This window comes from Trichomycterus rosablanca, chromosome 1 (genome assembly GCF_030014385.1).
Source record: "Trichomycterus rosablanca isolate fTriRos1 chromosome 1, fTriRos1.hap1, whole genome shotgun sequence".
NCBI classification, from domain to species: Eukaryota; Metazoa; Chordata; class Actinopteri; order Siluriformes; family Trichomycteridae; genus Trichomycterus; species Trichomycterus rosablanca.
This window is the reverse complement of record NC_085988.1, coordinates 85,826,372-85,851,915: the sequence shown is the minus strand read 5'-3', so window position 1 is coordinate 85,851,915 and position 25,544 is coordinate 85,826,372. Positions and strand designations below refer to the sequence as shown.

The 25,544-nt window shown below is 43.2% G+C and overlaps 2 protein-coding genes across 5 annotated transcripts in view; one reads left to right on the top strand and one right to left on the bottom strand.

Moving 5' to 3' along the window:
* syt1a (synaptotagmin Ia) overlaps positions 1 to 9,486 on the top strand; it is a 253,282-nt gene extending 243,796 nt beyond the window's left edge. For both annotated transcript variants that reach the window (XM_063007450.1, XM_063007442.1), the window contains 2 exons: positions 5,543 to 5,676; positions 7,387 to 9,486. In XM_063007450.1, coding sequence (XP_062863520.1) covers positions 5,543 to 5,676; positions 7,387 to 7,593 — 341 coding nt within the window. In that variant the 3' untranslated portion in view covers positions 7,594 to 9,486. The remainder of the gene's footprint in view (positions 1 to 5,542; positions 5,677 to 7,386) is intronic.
* Positions 9,487 to 9,533: 47 nt separating this feature from the next.
* Positions 9,534 to 25,544, bottom strand: part of pawr (PRKC, apoptosis, WT1, regulator) — a 60,465-nt gene continuing 44,454 nt past the window's right edge. For 2 of the 3 annotated variants that reach the window (XR_010013123.1, XR_010013124.1), the window contains 3 exons: positions 20,604 to 20,686; positions 11,829 to 11,971; positions 9,534 to 10,479 (listed from right to left, as the gene is read on the bottom strand). Coding sequence is in view for 1 of the 3 variants with exons in the window: in XM_062997159.1 (XP_062853229.1) it covers positions 20,600 to 20,686 (87 nt within the window). In the remaining 2 variants the exon portion in view is untranslated. Of the gene's footprint in view, positions 10,480 to 11,828; positions 11,972 to 17,321; positions 20,687 to 25,544 lie in introns of those variants that run through there. The other variant, XM_062997159.1, reaches the window with a different exon arrangement.

Below are 25,544 nucleotides of genomic sequence, written 5' to 3'. Positions count from 1 at the left end.
GCTGCAACCATCACTCTGGGTCTAGGCTGATTTAGATTGACTAGAAAAAGCATATCAGGGTTTAAAGTGAGGACTAGAAGAGTCAAGTGTAGCTTTGGACTGGTTAACTGGGCTTATGTTTAGGGTAATTGGGAGTTAAAAGGGTTAGAAGAAGCAAAATGGTGTTAAGGAGGCACTGAGTCAATTTAGGAAGTGTCCAAGTCCAGTTCCAGTGGTAAGGTGAAGAAGCCAGGTGATGTTTAAGATGGGTCAGCTGTAGTCTGTAAGGAAAAGTGAGTTTTGGGACAGAATAAGTCAATCAAAGAGGGAGTCAAATGTCTGAGAGTGGTCAGGTAGGGTCTATGATGGGTATGTTGCAATCTAGAAAGGTTACCTAAAGACTATAGAGATCACTCCGGGTCTAGGATGATTTAGGTAGAGACTAGAAAGAGCATATCAGGGTTTAAATCTGGTCATTTGGTATATTGAGGGGTCAAGTGCAGTCTACGAAGTGGAAATGAGGTTAAGCAGATTGCAAGTGAGGACTAAAAGAGTCAAATGTAGCTTTGAACTGGTTAAATGGTATATAAGTGTTAGAAGGGGCGGGATGGTGTTCAGGAGGCACTGGGTCAATTTAGGAAGTGTCCAAGTCCAGTTCCAGTGGTGGGGTAAACGAGCCAGGTGATGTTTAAGATGGGTCAGCTGTAGTCGGTAAGGAAAAGTCAATCTAAAAGGAGGTAAAGTGGTGTTTAGGTAAATTAGGGGCACGTTTGTTCACAAGCAGAGTCTAGAAAGGATTAAGTATAATAGTAGTCTTCTAGAGAACATTGATTGGATTGTGCTCAGTGGTCTAAAATGGGTCAGGTGGGGACTGAAGGTCCAAATGGGTCTAGAGTGGCTAAATGAAGTGTATTTGAGTTAACTAGGAATAATAAGAGGGGTAAAACTATGAGGGGAAAAGTCAGGTTTAAATCACATGTTGTTCAGAATGGGTCAAATGGACTCTAAAAGATAATGTAATGTTTAGAAAGGGCAACTGTGGACCTTTCTACACTGCTGTCTGGTCGAGGTGCCTACCCTAACCACTAACCCTAACCCTAACTCTAACCCGTCTGGTCAAGGTGCTTGCACTGGTGTCTCTCTGTACTATCTGTCTCTCTCTGAGAGACTTCATCACTGACACGTGAAAATATGTGTCTGCAGCCAGAGAACTGCAAATAGGGGATCGGCAGTGAATAGACTGGAAGTGATATGTGGAAATAAATAAAATAAAATAGGTTTTATTCACTGGGGTATAATGGCTTTCTGTCACACATCTGCCAACTGTCATGATGTGTAAGGCATGGTGACAAGAGGCCGTACACAATGCGGAAATCCAGTGTGCTTTATTGGGAATGTTCCAATAACCGGCATCATATTCCAGACGACCAATAATCACCCTTCGAGATAACAGACTCGGGTCGTCCTCAGCAACATCAGGAAACAAAGACTTGCTAACAGCAACACTTTTGCCAACAAGACAAACACACCAAGGGTTTAAATACAAAACTAATAATGGGGAACGACAGGTGAGGCACATTAAGGAACCAATGGGGTGGAGAAACCTGACAACCTGGTGCTCGGATGGCACAGCGGTATAGCATTCTTGCCCATCAGTGCTAAGATCTCAAGCTCTTGAGTTCGAATCCCCGCCGGGCGCCTATACAGATGAATGATTGGCTGGGTGTCTGTAGGGGGAAAGATGATGAAACAGGGTTCCTCGTCTCTGAGCAGCTATGCTGGCGGGTCAGAGGGTAGAAGCCAAGAAGTCATGAGATAAGTTCCAACTGGCCACAACTGGATTGGATGTAGAAGAGGGTGGAAAACAGACCAAGCCATGAGAGAAGCAGACCCATTTCTGTTGCCAAACTTTGAGGGATTGGTGGCCTGAGGGGGGTCGGGACACTGTGGGTAACCTCATCAGCAAATATATTATTTTATTCTAATGTTTGAATCCTTGCTGATCTTTTTTTGAAACCTATCATGTCATTTTTTAATAGGATTTTTGCCTATTAGCCCTTCGTGAACTGAAGACTTTCCATCTTGTTTTGGTTTTTCCCAGTGGATCTTTCTTTACCGATACACAAAGTCTTATGCAAATCATCAACTGGCGCAACAGACCACCGACAGATTGATTCCTTAATAGCCTAGCGTTCAGTGTGTCCATCATCCACAGTCTTTAAACAGTCTGGAAGTGTTTACGTACAGAAAGGTAGCGCTCGATTAATGACCTACAATTATTTTAATAATAGTCTTTTTAACTGCGCTGTGTTAAAATAAAGATTCTGGAAGATGTCTGATTGGGTTTAGCAAGGGTACCTAGACTCTAGAAGGAATGGGATATAAAGATGTAGTCTTAAAGGGGTAGCTCAGGGGTCCAACAGTGGCAACATGGTTGTGGTGGGGCTTCAATCAGTGACATTCTGATCACTCGTTTAGTACCTTAACCTTAACCCCTAGCCCTAACCCTTCTGTATAATTGCAACCTTTCCTGTCTGGTTGAGGTGCCTGTACTGGTGCCTAAACATTCTACTCTGCTGTCTGGTCAAGGTGCCTACCCTAACCATAACCCCGAACCCTAACCCCTAACCCTAACACTTCTGTATAATTGTGACCTTTGCTGTTTGTTCGAGGTGCCTACCCTAACCCCTAACCCTAAACCCTAACCCTTCTGTATGATTGTGACCTTTGCTGTTAGTTCGAGGTGCCTACACTAACCCCTAACCCTAAACCCTAACCCCTTACCCTTCTGTATAATTGCGCCCTTTGCTGTCTGGTCGAGGTGCCTACCCTAACCCCTAACCCTAACCCTAACACTTCTGTATAATTGCGACCTTTGCTGTCTGGTCAAGGTGCCTACACTGGTGCCTAACATTTCTACACTGCTGTCTGGTCGAGGTGCCTACACTGGTGCCTAACCTTTCTACACTGCTGTCTGGTTGAGGTGCCTACCCTAACCCTAAACTCTACAGCAAGAGTACCTAGACTCTAGAAGGAATGGTATATAAAGATGCAGTCTTAAAGGGGTAGCTCAGGAGTCCAATAGTGGCAACATGGTTGTGGTGGGGCTTCAATCAGTGACGTTCTGATCACTCGCTTAGTACCTTAACCTCTGGCCCAGGGGTCCAACAGTGGCAACTAAAGACTTTTGTCTTGAATAATTATAGCTTTCTTGAAGTCTTTGGTCTGTAGTTTTGCTGTAAGTAGTCTTAAAGGGGTAGGATTTCGTGGATGGTTAAATAAGGGTAAGTAATGCCCAGAATGCAAAATTAATCTGAGGTAGGGTCAAGGGCAGAAGTAGGTTCTGCAAATGCTTTTTATGGGGTTTAGTGAGGGATGGCCAAATGTCCTGCAGCGAATGGATCAGATAGGGTCTGCAAGCTTACAACTAAGCCTAAAAAGGGACCAGATGGGGTCTGGGAGGTATCAAGTCAAGTTTAGAGGCAGTCAGGTACAGTTTAAGAGGGGTAAGGTAAGGAAGTTTAGGTGGATCCAGTAGGGTTGGGTTCAGGTTTAATGTAGGGTTAGACTTTATCTTTCATCCAGCAAGTGTTTGGGGTTCATGAGTAGAGGAAGGAAGGAGTGAGGTGTGAATCAGGTAAGTCAGGATTAAGGTGTAGGGTTGTGTTAAGGTTTACAGTTGGGTGACCTTACTGTTAGATTTAGAAGAGGTTAGGTTGGGTGATGGGTGTAATTCTGAGAGAGGTCAGTAATGTCCAAGATAAACCAGGCAGATCTTCTGTAAGAGGTCAGTTAGGGTCTCTGAAGAAACAAGTAAGTCCTGGATGTTAGTGAGTAGGATCTTTAAGTTATTAGGATGGGTGCTGGATAGACCCAGTGGGTCTCACAGAGCTTACATAAGGTCAGTGAGGGTTGAAGTCCAAGACGTTTCATGTTGGGTCAGGAGGAACTAAATGGGTTTGGTTGGTCATGAAAGTGCTCAAACGGTGGCTGAAGACATCTTAAGGGTGTGGGAATGGTCAGTTTTGGTTTATGTAGTTTATGATGGGCCCAGTGGGTTCAGAAAGTGACAGGTATTGTATCAGGGACACAAGGTAAATCTAGGTAAAGTCATAATGGGTCAAAAAGAGAGGGACAAATATAGTGTCTAGGGGGTTAAATATATCAAAAAGCGGTCAGGGATCCGCTAGGGTTGTACAAGGGGTCAGTATGATCCAGAGATTTTCACAAGTCACAAAATACGAGTCCGAGTCAAGTCACGAGTCTTTAGGCTAGAGTCCAAGTCAAGTCAGGAGTCAATATAATAAACACAAAACATATATTATAAATGTAGCGTAGAAATAAAGAAATAATCTGTAAGTTCAGATAAAAACAACAACAGATTAGCGAGTGTATTTAGCTGTTTCACTTCGTGTCTTTACTTTCCTCCTCATTGTGTAAATGAATGTAATTTCTGTAACAAGAAGGTTCCAGTTAAAAGCTTCAACTGATACGTTTTGTTTTCATTACAGAACAAAAGCGCTCGATAAATCACGGCACAGCGGCCAAAATCCAAACCACAGCAAAAACCATCATAACCGCTGCTTACCTTAGCTTCTGTTCTTCCAGATGCTATTACATTTATAAGCGTGCGTCCCATTAGGAACAGAATCCGTTATTTTGTAAACGTGCTTATAATTAAAAACCTCCAAACTTTTCCCGGTTGTGAAGTAAAACAGGAAGTGGTTAGAAAGCCGATCGAGCGTTTCATTACCACGTCATCTGTGTGACGCAAACCGAATGAATGCAAATAACAGCATTTCTTACTAACAATTACAATCAGAAGCTCTGATTGGTTCAGACAGCGCTCTTTCAATCATGTAGGAGCGTTCCATTCACCCCGGTTGTTCCTGTGAAGTGCACTACGTAGGGTACTCCACCATTTTAAGTGAGATTCAGATCCAAAGGTAACGAAAATGTTCAAATGAAGTGAACTTCAAACTGTGTAGGGAGTAGGGAGCGACGCTTCATCACTACACCGGAAGCTGCTGGAACATTTACATATATAGTGTATATAAATATATATATAATTTTCACACGTAACTAGAGACTCTTGTTGTTTACAAGTCATTTTTTGCGAATCATGAGTCGATTCAGAGTCATTTGAAATGAGTCGATGTGTTTCATACCATCTCTGGTATGATCTAAAAGGAGTCAAATAACCTAGACTTGGTTTGATTCTACAGATGGCATTGAGCAGATGCCTTTATCCAAAGTGGTTTACATTTGTGGCTAGCTGCAGTTTGACCAATTGAGGGTTAATGACCTTGCTCAGGAGTCCAACAGTGACAGTTTGGTTGTGGTGGAGCTTCAACCAGTGATGTTCTGATCACTTGTTTAGTACCTTAATCTCTACACAGCCTTAAATGGAACCAATCGGGGGAAAAGGACGTCTGACCTCGCCCGACTATAAACAGACTCTTTTGTCTTGAATAATTAAGCTTTCTTGGTGTCTTTGTCCTGTAGTTTTGCTGCAAGACTCCAATAATTTAACCTATCGTCCCTCCTGTGTCCCTTTCAACAGACCCATACGTGAAGATCCACCTGATGCAGAACGGCAAGCGCCTGAAGAAGAAGAAGACGACAATCAAAAAGAACACCCTGAACCCTTACTACAACGAGTCCTTCAGCTTCGAAGTGCCGTTCGAACAAATCCAGGTAACACCGACGCACCCGGGCGCGTTTTACACGCCGAAATTGATTCCACTCGGGGCTTTAAACCCGCGACGGCCATTTTTTAAGAATCAGAGCGGGTGCAGCGGCGGTGGCGGCGCGAGCGAGTGTTAAGTGTTTCAAATTGATTTCGCATTTCACGCTCGAGAGGATAGACTCCACGAGCGCCGCTACCAATTCGGAACCGGCGCCGCTAATCAAAATATCGCCCCCCTGAGCTCATTAAATAAAGCCGACTCCCAACAACTAGCGCTGATAACTTTTTAAAGCTCGCTCGGTGTTTGATTATATGGAAATTTGGTCTGCACGGGCTGGCACAGGCACAGGCTGTCTTTATTATGCCTCGTTCATGTCAAAAATGAATCCAATTCAAACGGGTATGGCCAGAAAGGGGACGGGTTGTATTATGGAGTGGCCGAAAGGGTCTAGCGGAGGTGTGGGGGGTCTCTTGGAGATGTCAGGAGGGTCAGAAAAAGCTCCAGCGTCCTACACAGAGCCCTGACCTCCTCTAAGTGGGCTAAGTGGGCACAAATTCCCATACACAGACTCACCTCAAAGTCTTGTGAGAAGCTTCTCAGAAAAGCGGCTTCATCCAAAGCAACTTACATTACAGGTACAGTATACAGTCTGAGCAATTGCGGGTTAAGGGCCTTGCTCAAGGGCCCAACAGCAGCAATCTGACAGTGGTGGGGCCTGAACCATCAACCTTCTGATTACTAGTCCAGTACCTTAACCATTAGGCTACAGCTTGCCTAGTGGTAGATCACACATAAAAATTGGGATGTCAGACAAGCTCATGCTCGGGTGTCCAAATACTTTTGGCCATATAGTGTGTATATATGTATATACACCCACAGATAAATCATAACATTAAAACCACCTCCTTGTTTCTACACTCACTGTCCATTTTATCAGCTCCACTTACCATATAGAAGCACTTTGTAGTTCTACAATTACTGACTGTAGTCCATCTGTTTCTCTGCATGCTTTGTTACCCCCTTTCACCCTGTTCTTCAATGGTCAGGACCCCCACAGGACCTCCCACAGAGCAGGTATTATTTAGGTGGTGGATGATTCTCAGCACTGCAGTGACACTGACATGGTGGTGGTGTGTTAGTGTGTGTTGTGCTGGTATGAGTGGATCAGACACAGCAGTGCTGCTGGAGTTTTTAAACACCTCACTGTCACTGCTGGACTGAGAATCGTCCACCAACCAAAAATATCCAGCCGACAGCGCCCCGTGGGCAGCGTCATGTGATCACTGATGAAGGTCTAGAAGATGACCGACTCAAACAGCAGCAATAGATGAGCGATCGTCTCTGACTTTACATCTACAAGGTGGACCGACTAGGTAGGAGTGTCTAATAGAGTGGACAGTGAGTGGACACAGTGTGTCTGATCCACTCATACCAGCACAACACACACTAACACACCACCACCATGTCAGTGTCACTGCAGTGCTGAGAATCATCCACCACCTAAATAATACCTGCTCTGTGGTGGTCCTGTGGGGGTCCTGACCATTGAAGAACATGGTGAAAGGGGGTAACAAAGCATGTAGAGAAACAGATGGACTACAGTCAGTAATTGTAGAACTGTAGAAATGGACAGTGAGTGTAGAAACAAGGAGGTGGTTTTAATGTTATGGCTGATCGGTGTATATATAACGTGTGTTCTCTCTCTCTCTCGTTACAGAAAGTTCAAGTCGTTATAACCGTTCTGGACTATGACAAGATCGGCAAAAACGACGCCATCGGGAAAGTGTTCGTGGGCTTGAACAGCACGGGCACCGAGATCCGCCACTGGTCCGACATGCTGGCCAACCCACGGAGACCCATCGCGCAGTGGCACGTGCTCAAGCCCGAGGAGGAGGTGGACGCCCAGCTGTCCACCAAAAAATAGAGTCACGCCCAGTTCAGCCATCGGCCCCGCCCCGTTCAGTGGTCCTAACCCAGTGATGTACGGATCCTTTACGCCCTCTGAGTCAAATTATCCTTCTGATCCGGAAATGAGATGCGACCTTTTTATAATCGGTATCGATACTCAACAACCCAAAACACACAAAATACACACACACATATATCTATCTATATATATGTACACACACACACACACACACGTCAAGTTTTGTTTCCGCTCAATCTCAAATTTCTAAATGTTCCTCCTCCTAGATGACCATCATCCATGACCTTTAACCCCTCTGACCCTTCTTTTAAGCAATATGATGTGTGTAGATAGCGCATGAATGGAAAAACGTGTACCGCAGGTGTGTATATACGCCAGGTATAGAAAAAAAAACATCATTTCTAGTTTGTGTTTGTACGTCGTTGCGCGTTTCCTAATCTGTGTAAAACTCGATGTTTTTATTAAGATATTCTATTTTAAATGCAGATATAGCAGAGCCAATATTATAAATATAAAACATATCTATCTTATAGCATTCCACTTAATATATATATTACATATAACGCCGCTGTATATATATAATATATATATCAAACGATTCCAACCTGCAAGGCGCCATAGGAGGGATTCAAACGTACCCGAGAGGAATTAGAGGACGTCCGTGTCCGAGTGTGACGTACCTGCTGTGTGTTACACAGTGAGAGGTGAGACAGGCCATTAACTGCTATGGTTCTGAGCCATAACGATGCAGGAAATGAAACAAGCACATACGTTATTAACGACGTTTTATTAACCACGTTTTATACCGAAGCTCAACCACCACGTTCTGTTATACCTATACCGTGCACTCCCACGTTTTCCTTTCCAATCCTTCTATCTCTGTTAGAAGCCTTATCAGACTCGCTTAATCCAAGTCCAAGTCCAGTGTTTGGTCTGGTTTCTGAGGGTCTGTCTGAATACCTGGCGGGTCGCCCTGCTCCCTGCCTCAGTAGAGCGGATTCTAATCAGACATGGAGCTCATGAGGTAGATTATTTAGACGCTCTACTTACCCCAACGCTTAAACTCTCCCTGACGCCTCAATTTACAGATAAACGACACTTATATATAATAATTACACCTTTATACAGATTAAACATCAATGAGAATTTATTTACTTTAGAATAGAACGTTGGTTGCTGAGGAGGCGTCGGACGCTTCCTCATTATTCAGTCAGATCATCACTCAGAATTAAGGCGCCTCCTAGGGCGTAGGAGCATTTTAAAGAATCTGAGGATTTAAACACGCCCTCTTCTCTGGAAATGCGTCCAGGTCTTCAGACGGACCCTAAATAACGTCGCTTTTTTATCGTAAGTGTTGGTACTTACCGTGTCGGGCTTTCTTAATGCATTCCAAGCAAGAAAATCGTACAAACCTCTTTACATTCACGCTCTGTGATTCATTTTTGTATTATGACGTATTTATTTATCTATTTATTTATTTATTTATTTATTTATTTATTCGCTCGTATTGTTAGTAAACAGCCACGCCGTTTGGAAAGCTAATCCGAGAACAGGTCCTGTTTTCTTTCCCGGACGTTCCGTCCACAATCACGCTTCATTTTTTATATATTTATAGTTCGTTTCTTCTTATTTATGCACATTTATTAAGTTGAATTACTTAAAAGCTTGTAAAGAATTTAGAAATACATCATTAAGGCCCAAAAAAGCTTCAAGATGGGAAGTTCAGGCTAAAAACGTGAGAAAAACTGAGCAGGGCCCAAGTGTGATGTTAAATCACACAGCGAATGGTCGTTTAGATTATATAGGTAATAAAATAAGCACATACGTTATTAACGACGTTTTATCTTTAGTGCTTGATTAGCTTTGACCTTTCGTTTACTCTAATACTGACTTATTGGAGACGTTTTATATTAATTTAGCATTTTTAACCATGTTATTCACATTTTTGTATATTTTGTGTTTTATTTATTATATTTAGCTTCGTAATTTCCCTCCCTGACTCACTCGTTTATCCTCGGCGCTTGATTAACACGTGAGCTTTCGTTAACTGCCAACTTCGTCAACAGCCTTATCGGACGCGCCCGGTTCAGGTCCGGTCCTTCTTTCTTTCTTTTTCTATATTTTTGGTACAGTACGTGCATGATTTTTATATGTATACGCCGTGGGTTTCGGGTACTTCCACCGTCTGGCCTTTAGCCGTCAGGAGAAATGAAAGCAGAAGGGTCAGTATGAAATAATAAACCAGTACTGATTGTGAGAGCTTTTAGAGTCGAGCTTTTAAACACTGCCGTTCTTTTCAGGGAGGTGAGAAACTTTCTCCTCATGCACACGATCCACGTAGTGGCTGTAGCTTTCGTTCTTATACGCCTCCTAAAATGCCTCTGTACGCAGTGACGATAGTGTTAGCCATGCTTCTACTGCCAATCTTCTTTACTCGATGGCTAATGTTTGCACTGCAGTCACAAACTGAAGTTAAAAAGCACCTTTGATTAGTTAAAGAACCTTAATGGGAGCTCTTGGCCAAAAATAAAAGCAGTTTTTTATTATAAAATCCAATCCACAATCTATGATTGTTAGTTATGTACATTAAAAAGCTGAACACGTTTGGAAATGTGACCTTTATGTTGAAAATATTCTGTAAATGCAGTGAATTTAAATCATGAAGGGAAAAAACGCACAGGGGGCGCTCTCGAGTTCAAGGGTGAGAAGGCTGAAGCAATTCTCACTGCTGCTGCAATTGCGGCCTCTGCTGGCTGATCGAGGTGCTGCACAGAGATCTTGAAAAATGGAGAGCAGTGCGCGACTCTGTACGTGTGTGAACTGTTCTACACATTTCGGAGGGGGGCGTGTGTTGGTACGGCTCTCCTCGGTCAGGGTCGGGGTCTGTATCAGTAGAGGAGATACAACAGGGGAAGGAAAAATGCATTAATAGAATTTAAAAAAAGATAAAAGTAATTTTACTGTTTTTTGTCAGAAAGTAATGCTTAAATAAATCAAATAAATGCATTTTTAATTATTTAAAGATACTTATAAGTAAGATAATTTAGTAAGATGAGTTTACTTTAACTTGGGTAGGTAAATATAACAAATATAATTAAATAATGCCAATTAAACTGCCAATTAAATAATAAAAATAGGGACAATTTATGCAGTATACAATTTAATTTAATAAATAAATTCTTGTCAATAAGCTCAATTATTATTTTTTTATAATATTTTTTAGCGCGTCCAATTTTTACCCAATTGTGTTATGCTTCCTCTCAAATGGTGCTGCACTAGAGGCGAGTTCATATGCGGATCTACTTTGTGTACAGAGAGACACACCCTGATCATACTATTCCTTAACTGCCATCAACCAGCCAGCAGAGGTCACAATAGCATCAGTCATGAGGTGCCTATCCAGTTTATCCTACCCTATGAACAACAGCCAATCGTTGTTCATGTAGGCTTCCAGCCCAGCCGGATGGCAGAGCTGTGATTCGAGCCGACGAGTTTGAAATGTCAGCTCTGGTGTGCTAGCTTGTTTTAAATAATTAAATAATTAAATAATTTGAATAATTAAATAAATGTAACACAAGCAGACGCTGTGAGCTGTACTGACACTGCAGACCAAACAATAATAACATGACACGTAAAATATTCTACATTTCTGATCATCTTGTCCTTAATATTTAACGATATTATATTAGCCGCTCAGGTGGGCTGGGCGGCGGCATGGACAATGATCGGCTGTTGTTCAGGGTTAGGGGGTAAAAAGTCGGATCATAGGTCCTCATAACTGGTGCGACTGCGGCCCCTGCTGGCTGACTGATGGCGCCTGCACAGGGATGAGGAATAATGCTGATGGGGGCGTGGCCCTCCGTACACAGTGCCCGTCGGTGTATGAACTCGACTCGTGCAGGTGGAAAAATGCAGTCTGTACTGACTGTACGTGTCGGAGGGGGCGTGTGTCAGTTGAGAGGCGTCCTCAGTCAGCGGTGTAGAGGACGCAATCAGGGTAATTGGACATGACTAGATTAGGGGAGGAAATTGGGGGGGAAAGAATACTATAAAAAACAATATTATATTTACTTTTAACAGAATAAACAACTTGAAGTTTTTGGCCAAGAGCTCTAAAACCGTAACATAAAGGTACAACGAGTTGGTACGAATTTAGAAATCAGGTATCAGGTATTTCTTTACTATGTTTAACGTGGTTAATACAGCACATGTAGATTCTGTAAATATTCAACCTCACGACTGATCAATCCTGACGGTGCACCAAATCCAGCGTGTTTAACTTTCCGTTGCCTCTTTACGCAGTGGCGATAGTGTTAGCCATGCTTCTACTGCCAGTCTTCTTTACTATGGCTAATGTTCACACTGCAGTCACAAACTGAAGAAAAGAAAAAGCACCTTTTATTAGGAGGGAGGTTTAATTCTGGAGGAAGTTTCACTAAAAGAATCAAACAGACGCAACATTTCTGAGTGTTTTGTTCACTTTTAAGTATCTGCAGGATGTAACCATAAAAGTTAATGGTCCTTCAGTGTGGGATTAACATGACAGCACGATCTCACTGAGAAAATTTGTAGGAATTCTATTAAAAACAATAATTAATGATGGGTTTTTTTGGATTTAAGGTGAACAACAAAGCAAATTCGTGTTAATGTCAGGGTGGAATCAGTACTTGCAAAATATGTGTTAAAAATTATACAAATGTTCTCCAGTCCAGTTTAATGACCAACGAATAAACAGGTTTTAATTCCAGTGACTCTAATTTTATAGGAATTCTAAACAAGCACACATAATAAGGATAAAAATGTAATAATTTAGATGTAATGATTAAAGTTAGTATGATGTTTATAACAAACAGATTTTCACACAAATTCGTTTGCAAGTTTATTTGACTGCAATCATTTATAATGGCAACATCGTAAAATAGCTAAAAGGGAGATTTAAGGTGTAAATTTGAATTAGTGTTGTGTTTGTTTACAACCAAAAGAAACTTTTACTGCAGTAAAGTTGGACAAAGTGTAAAGTTTGAGTTGAATAAATGTGCAATCTTCTTATATATCCACAAAATAGCTCACACAATAGTTTCGAGTATTTATTTTATTATTACTACAATATTTAACACAATAAATTACTCAGAAGGTTCAATATACATTTAAAATCATTATAAATGATAAACAAAAACAAAACAATAATAATGAGGCGAGAGGTGACCGCACCAAGTGCATAATGTAGCACTCGATTAGGCTACAGCATTAGCATAACAACTGGAAGCACTTCAGTAAGTGCTTCTTTATAAATATTGAATGCTAGACTTTAGATTCTCTAGCTAGATTCAGTCATTCAGATGATTCAGACGGATAGTCGTTTGGTAAGGTCCTACGGCAATTCAGTTAGCAATCGGTTAGTCGTAATGTCCAAGATGTCGAAGCACTTCTGTAAGTCACTCTGGATAAGAGCGTCTGCTAAATGCCGAAAATGTAAAACATTGCAAACGTCGTGTAGCTTTTCTAGTTCGTTTATTTATTCGATAAATTTACTAAATAGAACTTCTACGAATTTTCACAGTGAGGCTGCGACGTGATGAGAAAGAAACAAAACGTTTATAATCCATCAACCCCGTGGTTACGATGCTAAGCTAGCTTCAGGAGGAGTTGCTAAATGTTTTAATGTTCTTGTGTAGGTGATAGACGATGTTATATTAAAAAATATATATGATAACCGACGCTACGTGTCATTCCATAGACATCTGTACGGACTGCTTCGTGTTTCACTGTAACTGCCGTGTGTGTGATGTAGAACTTTATGGATTAAATATCTGTAGTGATGTCGTGCAGCCGCCCCACCTACATTTAAACCCACATTTAAACCGACTTATACCTACATTTGTACGTGTGTACAGAAATCGCTTCCTCAACGATTCGGGGGAGATTCTGGATTTTGCTTTTGAGCACTGTGCAATACTTCTATGTTCGTCTCCATAGTGTTATGTGGGTGATGTTGCCGGGGGAACGACGAATTATGACGTAATAATTTAAGAAGAAAAAAAAAAGCATAGTGACGACATTAAGCCGGTGTCGCAGCACATTTGTGTGTGTATATTTACGCATCGAACCTTTTAATCCTTCTTCTATTTAGTTGTTTCTTTCCAACACACAGATCCAGCCATCTAGATATTACAAATTTACGCATAAACCGAATTATTCGAGTATAAATATAAATATATAAATATAACACAAACCCCACCCTGCACCCTGATCCTGCCTTTCGGAAATGCGTGTATATATTTTTATATTTGTCCCGGAGAAGCGTGTCGTTTATCTGTTCCAGTGTAGGTACGATTGGTTTGATGATTATTATTATTATTATTATAATTATTATGATCCTGGTTAACGTTCATTTTAGTGCCCTTTTATATTGAATATAAAACTCCGAATGTACAGTGTGTGTTTGATTTATGGGACCAACTATAGTCGGCACTTTTTATTTTTAATTGTATTTTTATCTCAATGTCGCAATAAATGTTGATTGAAACCTAAACGCAAGAATCCATGAGGACACACATGTACACACACTATTAAAGTAACCTCAGTCATATAGACCATATAGAGATATATATAATATATGATATCCTTTAAGCATTTAGCAGAAACGTGTGTATATAGAGTAAAAGCAGCCCTAGTTGCTGATTTCTACCTGGTTTGAAGAAGTAATCGCACCCTCCCTCCGTCAGTAAGACGCGCCGCTGCTTCTGCTCGGTCAAGTACAAAGAGATAAAAGCCATTTCAGCCACGCAGAGCAGCGTCGGGTTTTACTGAACCTACCAAAGCACGCAACACACACACACACACACACACACACACACACACACACACTGATAACAAACACAAATCTCAGGAAAAATTTGTACAAATTCTTACAGATAAAAAAAAAAAATAGCTGCTGTAGGCCGGATTTCTAATGACAGATTATGACGTCACAATGCGTTCGTTTGTTCAAATTGTTTTCTCACATAATATGGTGTAAATGAAGGATAAATTACGCGACTCAGTCACTATAACAGTCCTATTCTTTACTCTTATTTACATTTTGACCAGCAATAACGCAAGACTAGAACTTATCAGCTCAAAACTAAAACGCTGCACATTTAAGGTGTAAATGATTTGTGATCAGATGTGGCACAGAGAGACTGATAATCAACACCAAGCGCATAATTTAGTGATAATACATCGTGAGCTTGTAGATTTGCTCGTTAACTACTGTTAATAAAAAAATCTGACGTTAATAATTCAGTCTCTCTCTCACTTACAGATGTGTAGGAATCCACACTAGTTAAGTTGTATAAGCAGTTATGAATGGCTGATTTAAGGATCACACGATTACAACAATTAAAAAATGATTTTATATTAAATACTGATAGTTAAAATTAGTGTGACTTTGTTGGTATGATGGGTTACAAGCACTTTTGATACCTGTTACTCTAATGATTGGAACTTTAAGGTACAGTTTTATTGCCATTAGGACGATATTTTCTCGTTTTAACATAAATAATTTCAACAATTCGAGTAGAACTGAAAGCAACAATTTGCATTTTGCGTTCTGTTCCTGTAGGAGTTTAAAGTTCGCAGCTATTAAACTGTAAATATCTGAACCAATGACGTTAACTGTGAGAATTGTTATACTTTTTTCCTGAGATTAAAGACGTAACTAATTAAACTCCCGTCACTTTCTCTCCCGATAACGAAGCCACAGTCGGAGGGTAAAACGGTGTATAGAAATATTAAAGCTGGAGATTTTGGGAGGCTGTAGAAGATCCCAGTTGCCTTTGTGTATATCGACTGCCTGCTTTTGTGTGTGGAACTTCTCTGTAATATCGTAGAGTGTTTTATCTCTTGATTTGATTGTCTCTTTCTCTCTCTTGGCCATAAATCTAAGTTCTCTACAATTCTATACGGTTCTATTGCGTGTGTAAGACTTCATTTTTCGACGAGGTGTTTTTCCGATTGCGTTCGACTTCGTGTAGTGATTCACTCTGTGCAGTTTCTGACTGTTGTTATATAACTTCATATACACAAAATGTTCAATAAAATGTTTTATTTCCTGTTGATACTCGACACGGTGTGAAGTCTCGTTCTTTTCTCTGGATGTGGCGGGTGGCTTTCCATATTTTTGGGCATGGAACGTGAATTTAATATTTAATTATGATTGCATTTACATTTACAGCATTTAGCGGACGCTTTTATCCAAAGCGACTTACAGTACTGTGACAGTATACTGTCTAAGCAATTGAGGGTTAAGGGCCTTGCTCAAGGGCCCAACAGTGGCAACCTGGCGGTGGTGGGGTTTAAACCAGCAACCTTTGGATAACTAGTCCAGTACCTTAACCGCTAGGCCACAACTGTCCTTGCAACCACTTATGATTAATTTAATAGTGTAAAAAGCTCTATAACGGCACTTAACTTTGTCTTTAGAATTCCTTTTCATTATTGATTATGATTGACTGTAATTGGTGGTTTCTCTGTGCCCATATAAATAAGGCTGGGTGAACTGCATTCATTACAAAGTCCATACCATAGTGGACTGTTTGCCATGGTCAGAAAAAAACCCAACTGTCATCTGATGCTGAGAAGAAATTTGTTTCCTTACACCTTATAAAATCATGCAGAAGGTGGATTAGCTGAGCTATGAGTAGCACTCTCACGTCAAAGCAAGAAGGGCTTGGGTTCCATTCCTGTGTTTCCTCCGGGAGCTCCGGTTTCTTCCCACAGTCCAAAGACGTTATGATGTCTGACATTGACCGGTCCGGTCATAAATGGAACCAAAGTGTAAACAAGATCTAAAAATCATAATAAATAAACATTTATCACCTTTTAAAGGTATGACCAACTTCCTAATATCGTGTCGGTCCCCCTGACCCGTCGAGGCATGGACTCCACTAGACCCCTGAAGGTGTGCTGTGGTATCTGGCACCAAGACGTCAGCAGCAGATCCTTTAACTCCTGTAAGTTGTGAGGTGGAGCCTCCATGGATCTGACTCGTCTGTCCAGCACGTCCCACAGATGCTCGACTGGAGAATCTGGAGGCCGAGTCGACACCTCAAACTGGTTGTTGTTCTCCTCAAACCGTTCCTGAAGCATCTTAGCTTTGTGCTGAGAGAGGCCACAGATATCAGGGAAGCGTCTCCATGAGAGGGTGAACATGGTCTGTAACGATGCTCAGGTAGGAGCTACGTGTGAGAGTAACGTCCACATGGACGGCAGGACCCGAGGTTTCCCAGCAGAACGTCGCCCAGAGCATCACACTGCCTCCGCCGGCTCGCCTTCTTCCCATAATGCATCCTGGTGCCGTGTGTTCCCCGGGTAAGCGCCGCACACGCACTCGGACATCCACGTGATTCATCAGACCGGGCCACCTTCTTCCATCGCTCCGTGGTCCAGTTCCCATGCTCACGTGCCCATTGTTGGTGCTTTCGGTGGTGGACAGGGGTCAGCATGGGCACCCTGACTGGTCTGCAGCTCCATACACAACAAACTGTGCTGCTCTGTGTATTCTGACACCTTTCTATCAGAACCAGCATGAACTTCTTCAGCAGTTTGGATCCACTGTTCCTTCCTTGGAGCACTTTTGATAGATACTGAGCACTGCACAGGAGCTGCAGTTTTGGAGATGCTAACAGGTGCCGTGATGAAGAGATAATCAGTGTTATATATTAAATAAAACCGCCAGCACTGAGTGATAATCCAACTTTTATTTATTAACATCTTCTGAATGCTGAGAATGGAACCAAAAGTACAATTCATATCTCGGTACGGTTTTATACAGCGTGGATTACGAGCCGCAACCATCAAGAGCGCAAAAAAACAAGTGAGATAAAGAGCTAATGCACGAGATATTCATATTATATTCATTTCTCTATAAACACGACTGGATCTGTGAAGCTGGAGGAATCTGGTCTAACATGTACAGCGTAAATAAAGCACGTAAACACGGATAAAACACACCTGACGGAAAAAAGAAGAAAACGATGATATTTCTGACAGAAATGAGAAGCTAAGGAACGAACGTTTCATCTCATGAGGAAAATATTTGATTATTTTATTTAGATTTTATTGCAGGAATGAAAACAAAAGCATAAAAATCTGAAAATGAAAATAAAAATCCATCGTCGGCACTTTAAAACCAGCAAACTCGTCTTTATTGGGCGTGTGCGGGGTTTGAACCTGCGACCTTATGATTACTAGTTCAGCACATTTACATTTGCAGCAAACTCGTCTTTATTGGGCGCGTGTGCGGGGCCCCCAGGGGTCCGCCCGATCTGGGCCCTCATAAACCTGGAGGAACTGGGGCTTATTGTGGGCTGATGATGGGCTGCAGGACAAAGGAAAGCAACCAGGACTAGTAATCAGAAGGTTGCCGGTTCAAGCCCCAGCACCAAGCTGACACTGTTGGACCCCTGAGCACGGCCCTCAATCTTCATTTGCTTGTACACTTTACTTTGGATACATTTACCCAGAGTGACTTACAGTATACAGTTTTTAAGCAATTGAGGGTTAAGGGCCTCGTTCAAGGGCCCAACAGTGGCAGCCTGGCAGAGGTGGGACTTGAACCAGCAACCTTAAGATTACTAGTCCAGCACCTAAACCTCTAAAATACCACTGCCTTTAGCTTTAATCTAAAGTGACTAAACACAATTCAAGCAATTGAGGGTTAGGGGCCTCGCTTAAGGGCCCAACAGTGGCAACCTGGCAGATGTGGGACTTGAACCAGCAACCTTAAGATTACTAGTCCAGCACCTAAACCTCTAAAATACCACTGCCTTTAGCTTTAATCTAAAGTGACTAAACACAATTCAAGCAATTGAGGGTTAGGGGCCTCACTCAGGGGCCCAACAGTGGCAGCCTGGCAGAGGTGGGATTTGAACCTGCAACCTTATGATTACTAGTCCAGTACATTTACATTTGCAGCAAATCGATTTACAATGATGACTGAACCCTGTTTAAGCAATTAGATTTAGGGGCCTCGTTCAAGGGCCCAACAGTGGCAACCTGGCAAAGGTGGGGTTTGAACCAGCAACCTTATGATTACTAGTCTAGTACCTAAACCGCTAAGACACCACTGCCTTTAACTTTAACCTAGTGACTAACAGAAAAGTGACTAAATACAATTCAAGCAACTTAGGGTTAGGGGCCTCGTTCAAGGGCCCAACAGTGGCAACTTGGCAGAGGTGGGACTTGAACCTGCAACCTTATGATTACTAGTCCAGCACCTTAACAACTACTATACTACTGCCTTTAGCTTTAATCTAAAGTGACTAAACACAATTCATACAATTGAGGGTTAAGGGCCTCGTTCAAGGGCCCAACAGTGGCAACCTGGCAGTGGTGGGATTTAAACCAGCAACCTTGTGATTACTAGTCCAGTACTTTAACCGCTAGGCTACAACCACCCTGAAAAAAGAAAAGCGTGGATGGATAAAAGCGTCTGCTAGATGATCAGGCGTCTTAGGGCCAAATCTAGGGGCCCAAGTGAACATTATCTATCGGGGCCCCTGGTCCAGGTCACAGTGAGTCCCTGCACATCCAGCTCAGACTCGTTTGCTGGTTATAATCTACTTTTCAGTGTTGGTGAATCGACAAGCTAACGAGCACCCGGCTGTTTCCCAAACGCTAGTGTTCGGCTAGCTATCAGCTAGAGTGTGAACGCAGCGCTAACCATAACACGCTACACGTTGGAAGACGCTAACGTTTCATGAGTTTCAATTAGCATAAGTTAGCACTACTGTAGCGGGAACAATAACAGCTGTTTAGCAACACAAAACATAAACGCACTGCTAACGGCTCTGAGATGCTAGCTTGATATAAACAAGTCGCTAAAAAACACTGGCAAAACTCTGTAGCATTTAGAAGCTAGCAAACTTGCTATCACAAAGCTAGCATGTGCTCTTGTATGTGCTATCAGAAAGCTAGCACGTGCTCTTGTGGTCTGTGTAGTAATAAAACAGCTAACCGGCTAGCATTTTAACTTCCCGCTATTTAAGTTCTAGGCTATTTATTACCTAGCTAATTAGCTGACCAGCAGCTAGTTCATTAAACTGGATGAGTAATTAGCATGACGTTAGTGCTAGACGTTAATCAATACAATTTGAGCATCACAAAAAAAATAGACTTGAATTGTTAGCAAACTGGCTATCAGCAGTTAGCATTTCAGCTAAATGCTACTTTCTCAGCTATGTTACGTCTTAGCGTGTGTGACGGGTGTCAAAAATAGTTTTATTTACTAAATACTTCAAAGAGCGACGAAAGCTAATGTGTGTAAGCTAGCTAGCACGTAAACACTCTAAATTAGCATCTAAAAAAGTCTTGTTAGCCAGAATTGTAGCGTTCTAGTGTTTGTGTTCTTCAGAAACTAGCTATTTCTTGCTAATAAGTACTAGCAAGAAAATGGAAAATAAGTACTAGCAGGTCGTTAGCGCAGATTTGTAGCGTTCTGGTGTTTGCTATGCTCAGAAACAAGATTATTGACTAGCGCAGTAGCTAGCTACCACATATCAACGCAGAATTGTAGCATTCAATTCTTGCTAACTGACTATTTAGCAGTTAGCGTGTGTGACTGGAAATTTTTCTAAACACTTATTTACTACACACTTCAAGAGAGCGATGGAAGCTAATACGTATTAGCTAGCTAGCATGTAGACATTCTAAATTAGCATCTAAAAAAAGGTCTTGTTAGCCAGAATCGTGGTGTTCTAGTGGTTGGTTCGTTTCTAAACAAAACCTGCTAGTCATGGACTAGCGTTTGGAACACAGCCTAGTTAGCGGCTAATTTAGCTCGAATACGCGAACGAGAACAGGAATCAAACGATACATTCATATCTTCTCTCTGACGGTTCTGTATCTACACATTTACATTAAACACGACGGAACGCGACAGGACGCGACAGAACAGCGTAGCGTGATCAGCGGTGGAGACGTAGCAGCGGCGGCGGCGGTGGAGACGAGGACGTTCTGGGTTCTACCTCGTTAGCTGCCCCACCACCTTCAGTAAGGTTTTGTTTTCTTGCTTCAGCTGCTCGTTCTCGTCCTCGATATCGTCCAGATCCTGGAACACAGGAGGACACGCCCGGTTAACGCTTCAAACACAGCTAGCCACAGTCACACAATAGACCTGCTAATGCTAACGGCTAATGCTAACGATCTGATCAAACCTCGAGTTTTTGAGTTACAAAAGTTCATAAACAACCGATACACAAACTGCATGGCTATACTGTATACCGCCCCCTACAGGAGTGGAGCTCGCACGTACCACCACATAGCATCTGCAGTATGAGATTAGCGCTAAACGAACCAGCACACTTCAGTAAACAGCTGATGAAAGGTTCACAAGTCAATTACTTTCTGCTAAGTTAGCTTATACTGTAGCTAACAAATTAGCTAACAACACATAGCCTACTAGCCTACTACTGTGGTCTGTAACCTTCTCTGTGGTGATGATGGGACGAGGATGAGGGGGAGGATGAGGGGGAGGACGAGGACAAGGATGAAAACGAGGACGAGGATGAAAATGAGGATGAGGACGAGGATAAGGACGATGACGAGGGGGAGGATGAAAACGAGGATGAGGATGAAAACGAGGATGAGGATGAAGATGAAAACAAGGATGAGGATGAGAACAAGGATGAGGACGAGGACGAGGACAAGGATGAAAACGAGGATGAGGACAAGGATGAAGATGAGAACGAGGATGAGGACAAGGAGGTTCTGTCTAGTGTAATCAGACCCTGAAGGTGTGAGGTGTGGTCTGTAACCCTCTCTGTGGTGATGATGAGGATGAGGACAAGGACGAGGAAGAGGATGAGGACGAAGAGGAGGACGAGGATGAAGACGAGGATGAGGATGAAGACGAGGATGAGGATAAAGACGAGGATGAGGATAAAGACGAGGATGTGGAGAAGGATGAGGATGAGGAAGACGAGAAGAAAGACGAGGACGAGGATGAAGATGATGATGAAGACGAGGATGTGGACGAGGAGGAAGATGAGGTTGAGGATGAAGTTGAGGATGAAGACGACTATGAGGACGAGGATGAAGATGAGGATGAAGACGAGGATGAGGACGAGGATGTGGAGAAGGATGAGGATGTGGACGAGGACGAGGATGTTGATGAAGAAGACGAGGATGCGGACGAGGATATGAACGAGGATGAAGACGAGGATGAGGATGAAGACGAGGATGAGGACGAGGATGAAGACGAGGATGAGGATGTGGACGAGGAAGAGGATGAGGACGGAGACGAGGATGAAGACGAGGATGAGGACGAGGAAGAGGATGAAGACGAGGATGAGGACGAGGATGAAGATGAGGACGAGGACGAGGACGAGGACGAGGATGTGGACGAGGATGAAGACGAGGATGTGGACGAGGATGAAGACGAGGATGTGGACGAGGATGAAGACGAGGATGTGGACGAGGACGAGGACGAGGATGAGGATGAGGACGAGGATGAAGACGAGGATGAGGACGAGGATGTGGACGAGGATGAAGACGAGGATGAGGACGAGGACGAAGACGAGGAAGAGGACGAGGATGAAGACGAGGACGAGGATGAGGACGAGGATGAAGACGAGGATGTGGACGAGGATGAAGACGAGGATGTGGATGTGGACGAGGATATGGACGAGGATGAGGACGAGGATGAAGACGAGGATGAGGACGAGGATGAAGACGAGGATGAGGACGAGGATGAAGACGAGGATGAAGACGAGGATGAAGACGAGGACGAGGACGAGGACGAAGACGAGGACGAAGACGAGGATGAGGACGAGGATGAAGACGAGGATGAGGACGAGGACGAAGACGAGGATGTGGACGAGGATGAAGACGAGGATGAGGACGAGGATGAAGACGAGGATGAAGACGAGGATGAGGACGAGGATGAAGACGAGGATGAGGACGAGGATGAAGACGAGGATGAGGACGAGGATGAGGATGAGGATGAGGACGAGGATGAAGACGAGGATGAGGACGAGGATGAGGACGAGGATGAAGACGAGGATGTGGACGAGGATGAGGATGAGGATGAGGACGAGGATGAAGACGAGGACGAGGACGAGGATGAGGACGAGGATGAAGACGAGGATGAAGACGAGGATGAAGACGAGGATGAAGACGAGGATGAAGACGAGGACGAGGACGAGGACGAGGATGAAGACGAGGATGAAGACGAGGATGAAGACGAGGATGAAGACGAGGATGAGGACGAGGATGAAGACGAGGATGAAGACGAGGATGAAGACGAGGATAAGGACGAGGATGAAGACGAGGATGAAGACGAGGATGAGGACGAGGATGAGGACGAGGATGAAGACGAGGATGAAGACGAGGATGAAGACGAGGATGAAGACGAGGATATGGACGAGGAAGAGGATGAAGACTAGGATGAGGACGAGGATGAAGACGAGGATGAGGACGAGGATGAGGATGAGGATGAGGACGAGGATGAAGACGAGGACGAGGACGAGGATGAGGACGAGGATGAAGACGAGGATGAAGACGAGGATGAAGACGAGGATGAAGACGAGGATGAGGACGAGGATGAAGACGAGGATGAAGACGAGGATGAAGACGAGGATAAGGACGAGGATGAAGACGAGGATGAAGACGAGGATGAGGACGAGGATGAGGACGAGGATGAAGACGAGGATGAAGACGAGGATGAAGACGAGGATGAAGACGAGGATATGGACGAGGAAGAGGATGAAGACTAGGATGTGGACGAGGATGAAGACGAGGATGAGGATGAGGACGAGGATGAAGACGAGGATGAGGACGAGGATGAGGACGAGGATGAAGACGAGGATGTGGACGTTCTGTCCTTTAGCTGAGCGCCGTGATTAGAACAAATGAAACATTAGCAGCTTCCATTAGCTGTAAACGAGCGGCGCTGCTTCCTCATCAGCTCACTCACACCCAGCTGACAAGCTCCATTTACACCGCGGTACATCACCACCGGCACTGCGGCCCCGGTCACGCCTACACTACCACTGCACCAAAACTATGTGAACCCCTGACCATGAGAGCACTAATGCTGGGTGAGACCACCTGACCTGGATCTGAAGTGAACCGCGCCATAAGTATTCGGACAGTAGTGGATGAGCACTTATGCATCTAAGCCACTAAGTGAATGAATCATTAAATAAATGAATTAATAAATAAGTGAAAGAATAAATGAGTGAGTGAGTGAGTGAGTGAATAAATGAATGAGAGAGTGAATGAATGGGTAAGTGAATCAATGAGTGAGTGAATGAGTGAGTGAATAAATGAGTAAATGAATGGGTAAGTGAAGAAATGAATGAATGAGTGAGTGAATGACTGAATAGTGAATGAATAAATGAACAGATAAATGAATGAGTGAATGAGTAAATATATAAATGAATTAATGAATAAACGAATAAATGAAAAAGTGAATGAATGAATGAATGGATAAACGGATGAATAGCTGGATGAATGAGTGAACGTGTGAATAAGTGAGTAAGTGAGTAAATGAATGAATGAGTGAATGTGTGTGAGTGAACGGACGGGTGAATGAGTGAACGTGTGAGTGAGTGAATGGACGGGTGAATGAGTAAACATGTGTGTGAGTGAATGGACGGGTGAATGAGTGAACGTGTGAGTGAGTGAATGGACGGGTGAATGAGTGAACGTGTGAGTAAGTAAGTGAGTGATGAATAAGTGAACGTGTGTGTGAGTGAATGGACGGGTGAATGAGTGAACGTGTGAGTGAGTGAATGGACGGGTGAATGAGTAAATGTGTGAGTGAGTGAATGGACGGGTGAATGAGTAAATGTGTGAGTGAGTGAATGGACGGGTGAATGAGTAAATGTGTGAGTGAGTGAATGGACGGGTGAATGAGTAAATGTGTGAGTGAGTGAATGGACGAGTGAATGAGTGAACGTGTGAGTGAGTGAATGGACGGGTGAATGAGTGAACGTGTGAGTGAGTGAATGGACGGGTGAATGAGTAAATGTGTGAGTGAGTGAATGGACGGGTGAATGAGTAAATGTGTGAGTGAGTGAATGGACGGGTAAATGAGTGAACGTGTGAGTGAGTGAATGGACGGGTGAATGAGTGAACGTGTGAGTGAGTGAATGGACGGGTGAATGAGTAAATGTGTGAGTGAGTGAATGGACGGGTGAATGAGTAAACATGTGTGTGAGTGAATGGACGGGTAAATGAGTGAACGTGTGAGTGAGTGAATGGACGGGTGAATGAGTAAACGTGTGTGAGTGAATGGACGGGTAAATGAGTGAACGTGTGAGTGAGTGAATGGACGGGTGAATGAGTGAACGTGTGAGTGAGTGATGAATGAGTGAACGTGTGAGTGAGTGAATGGACGGTTGAATGAGTGAACGTGCGAGTGAGTAAGTGAGTGATGAATGAGTGAACATGTGTGTGAGTGAATGGACGGGTGAATGAGTGAACATGTGAGTGAGTGATGAATGAGTGAACGTGTGAGTGAGTGAATGGACGGTTGAATGAGTGAACGTGCGAGTGAGTGATGAATGAGTGAACGTGTGAGTGAGTGAATGGACGGTTGAATGAGTGAACGTGCGAGTGAGTAAGTGAGTGATGAATGAGTGAACATGTGTGTGAGTGAATGGACGGGTGAATGAGTGAACATGTGAGTGAGTGAATGGACGGGTGAATGAGTGAAAGTGGGAGTGAGTGAATGGACGGATGAAAGAGTGAACGTGTGTGTGAGTGAATGGACGGGTGAATGAGTGAACGTGGGAGTGAGAGTGATGAATGAGAGAACGTGTGAGTGAGTGATGAATGAGTGAACGTGCGAGTGAGTGAATGGACGGGTGAATGAGTGAACGTGTGAGTGAGTGAATGGACGGTTGAATGAGTGAACGTGCGAGTAAGTGAGTGATGAATGAGTGAACATGTGTGTGAGTGAA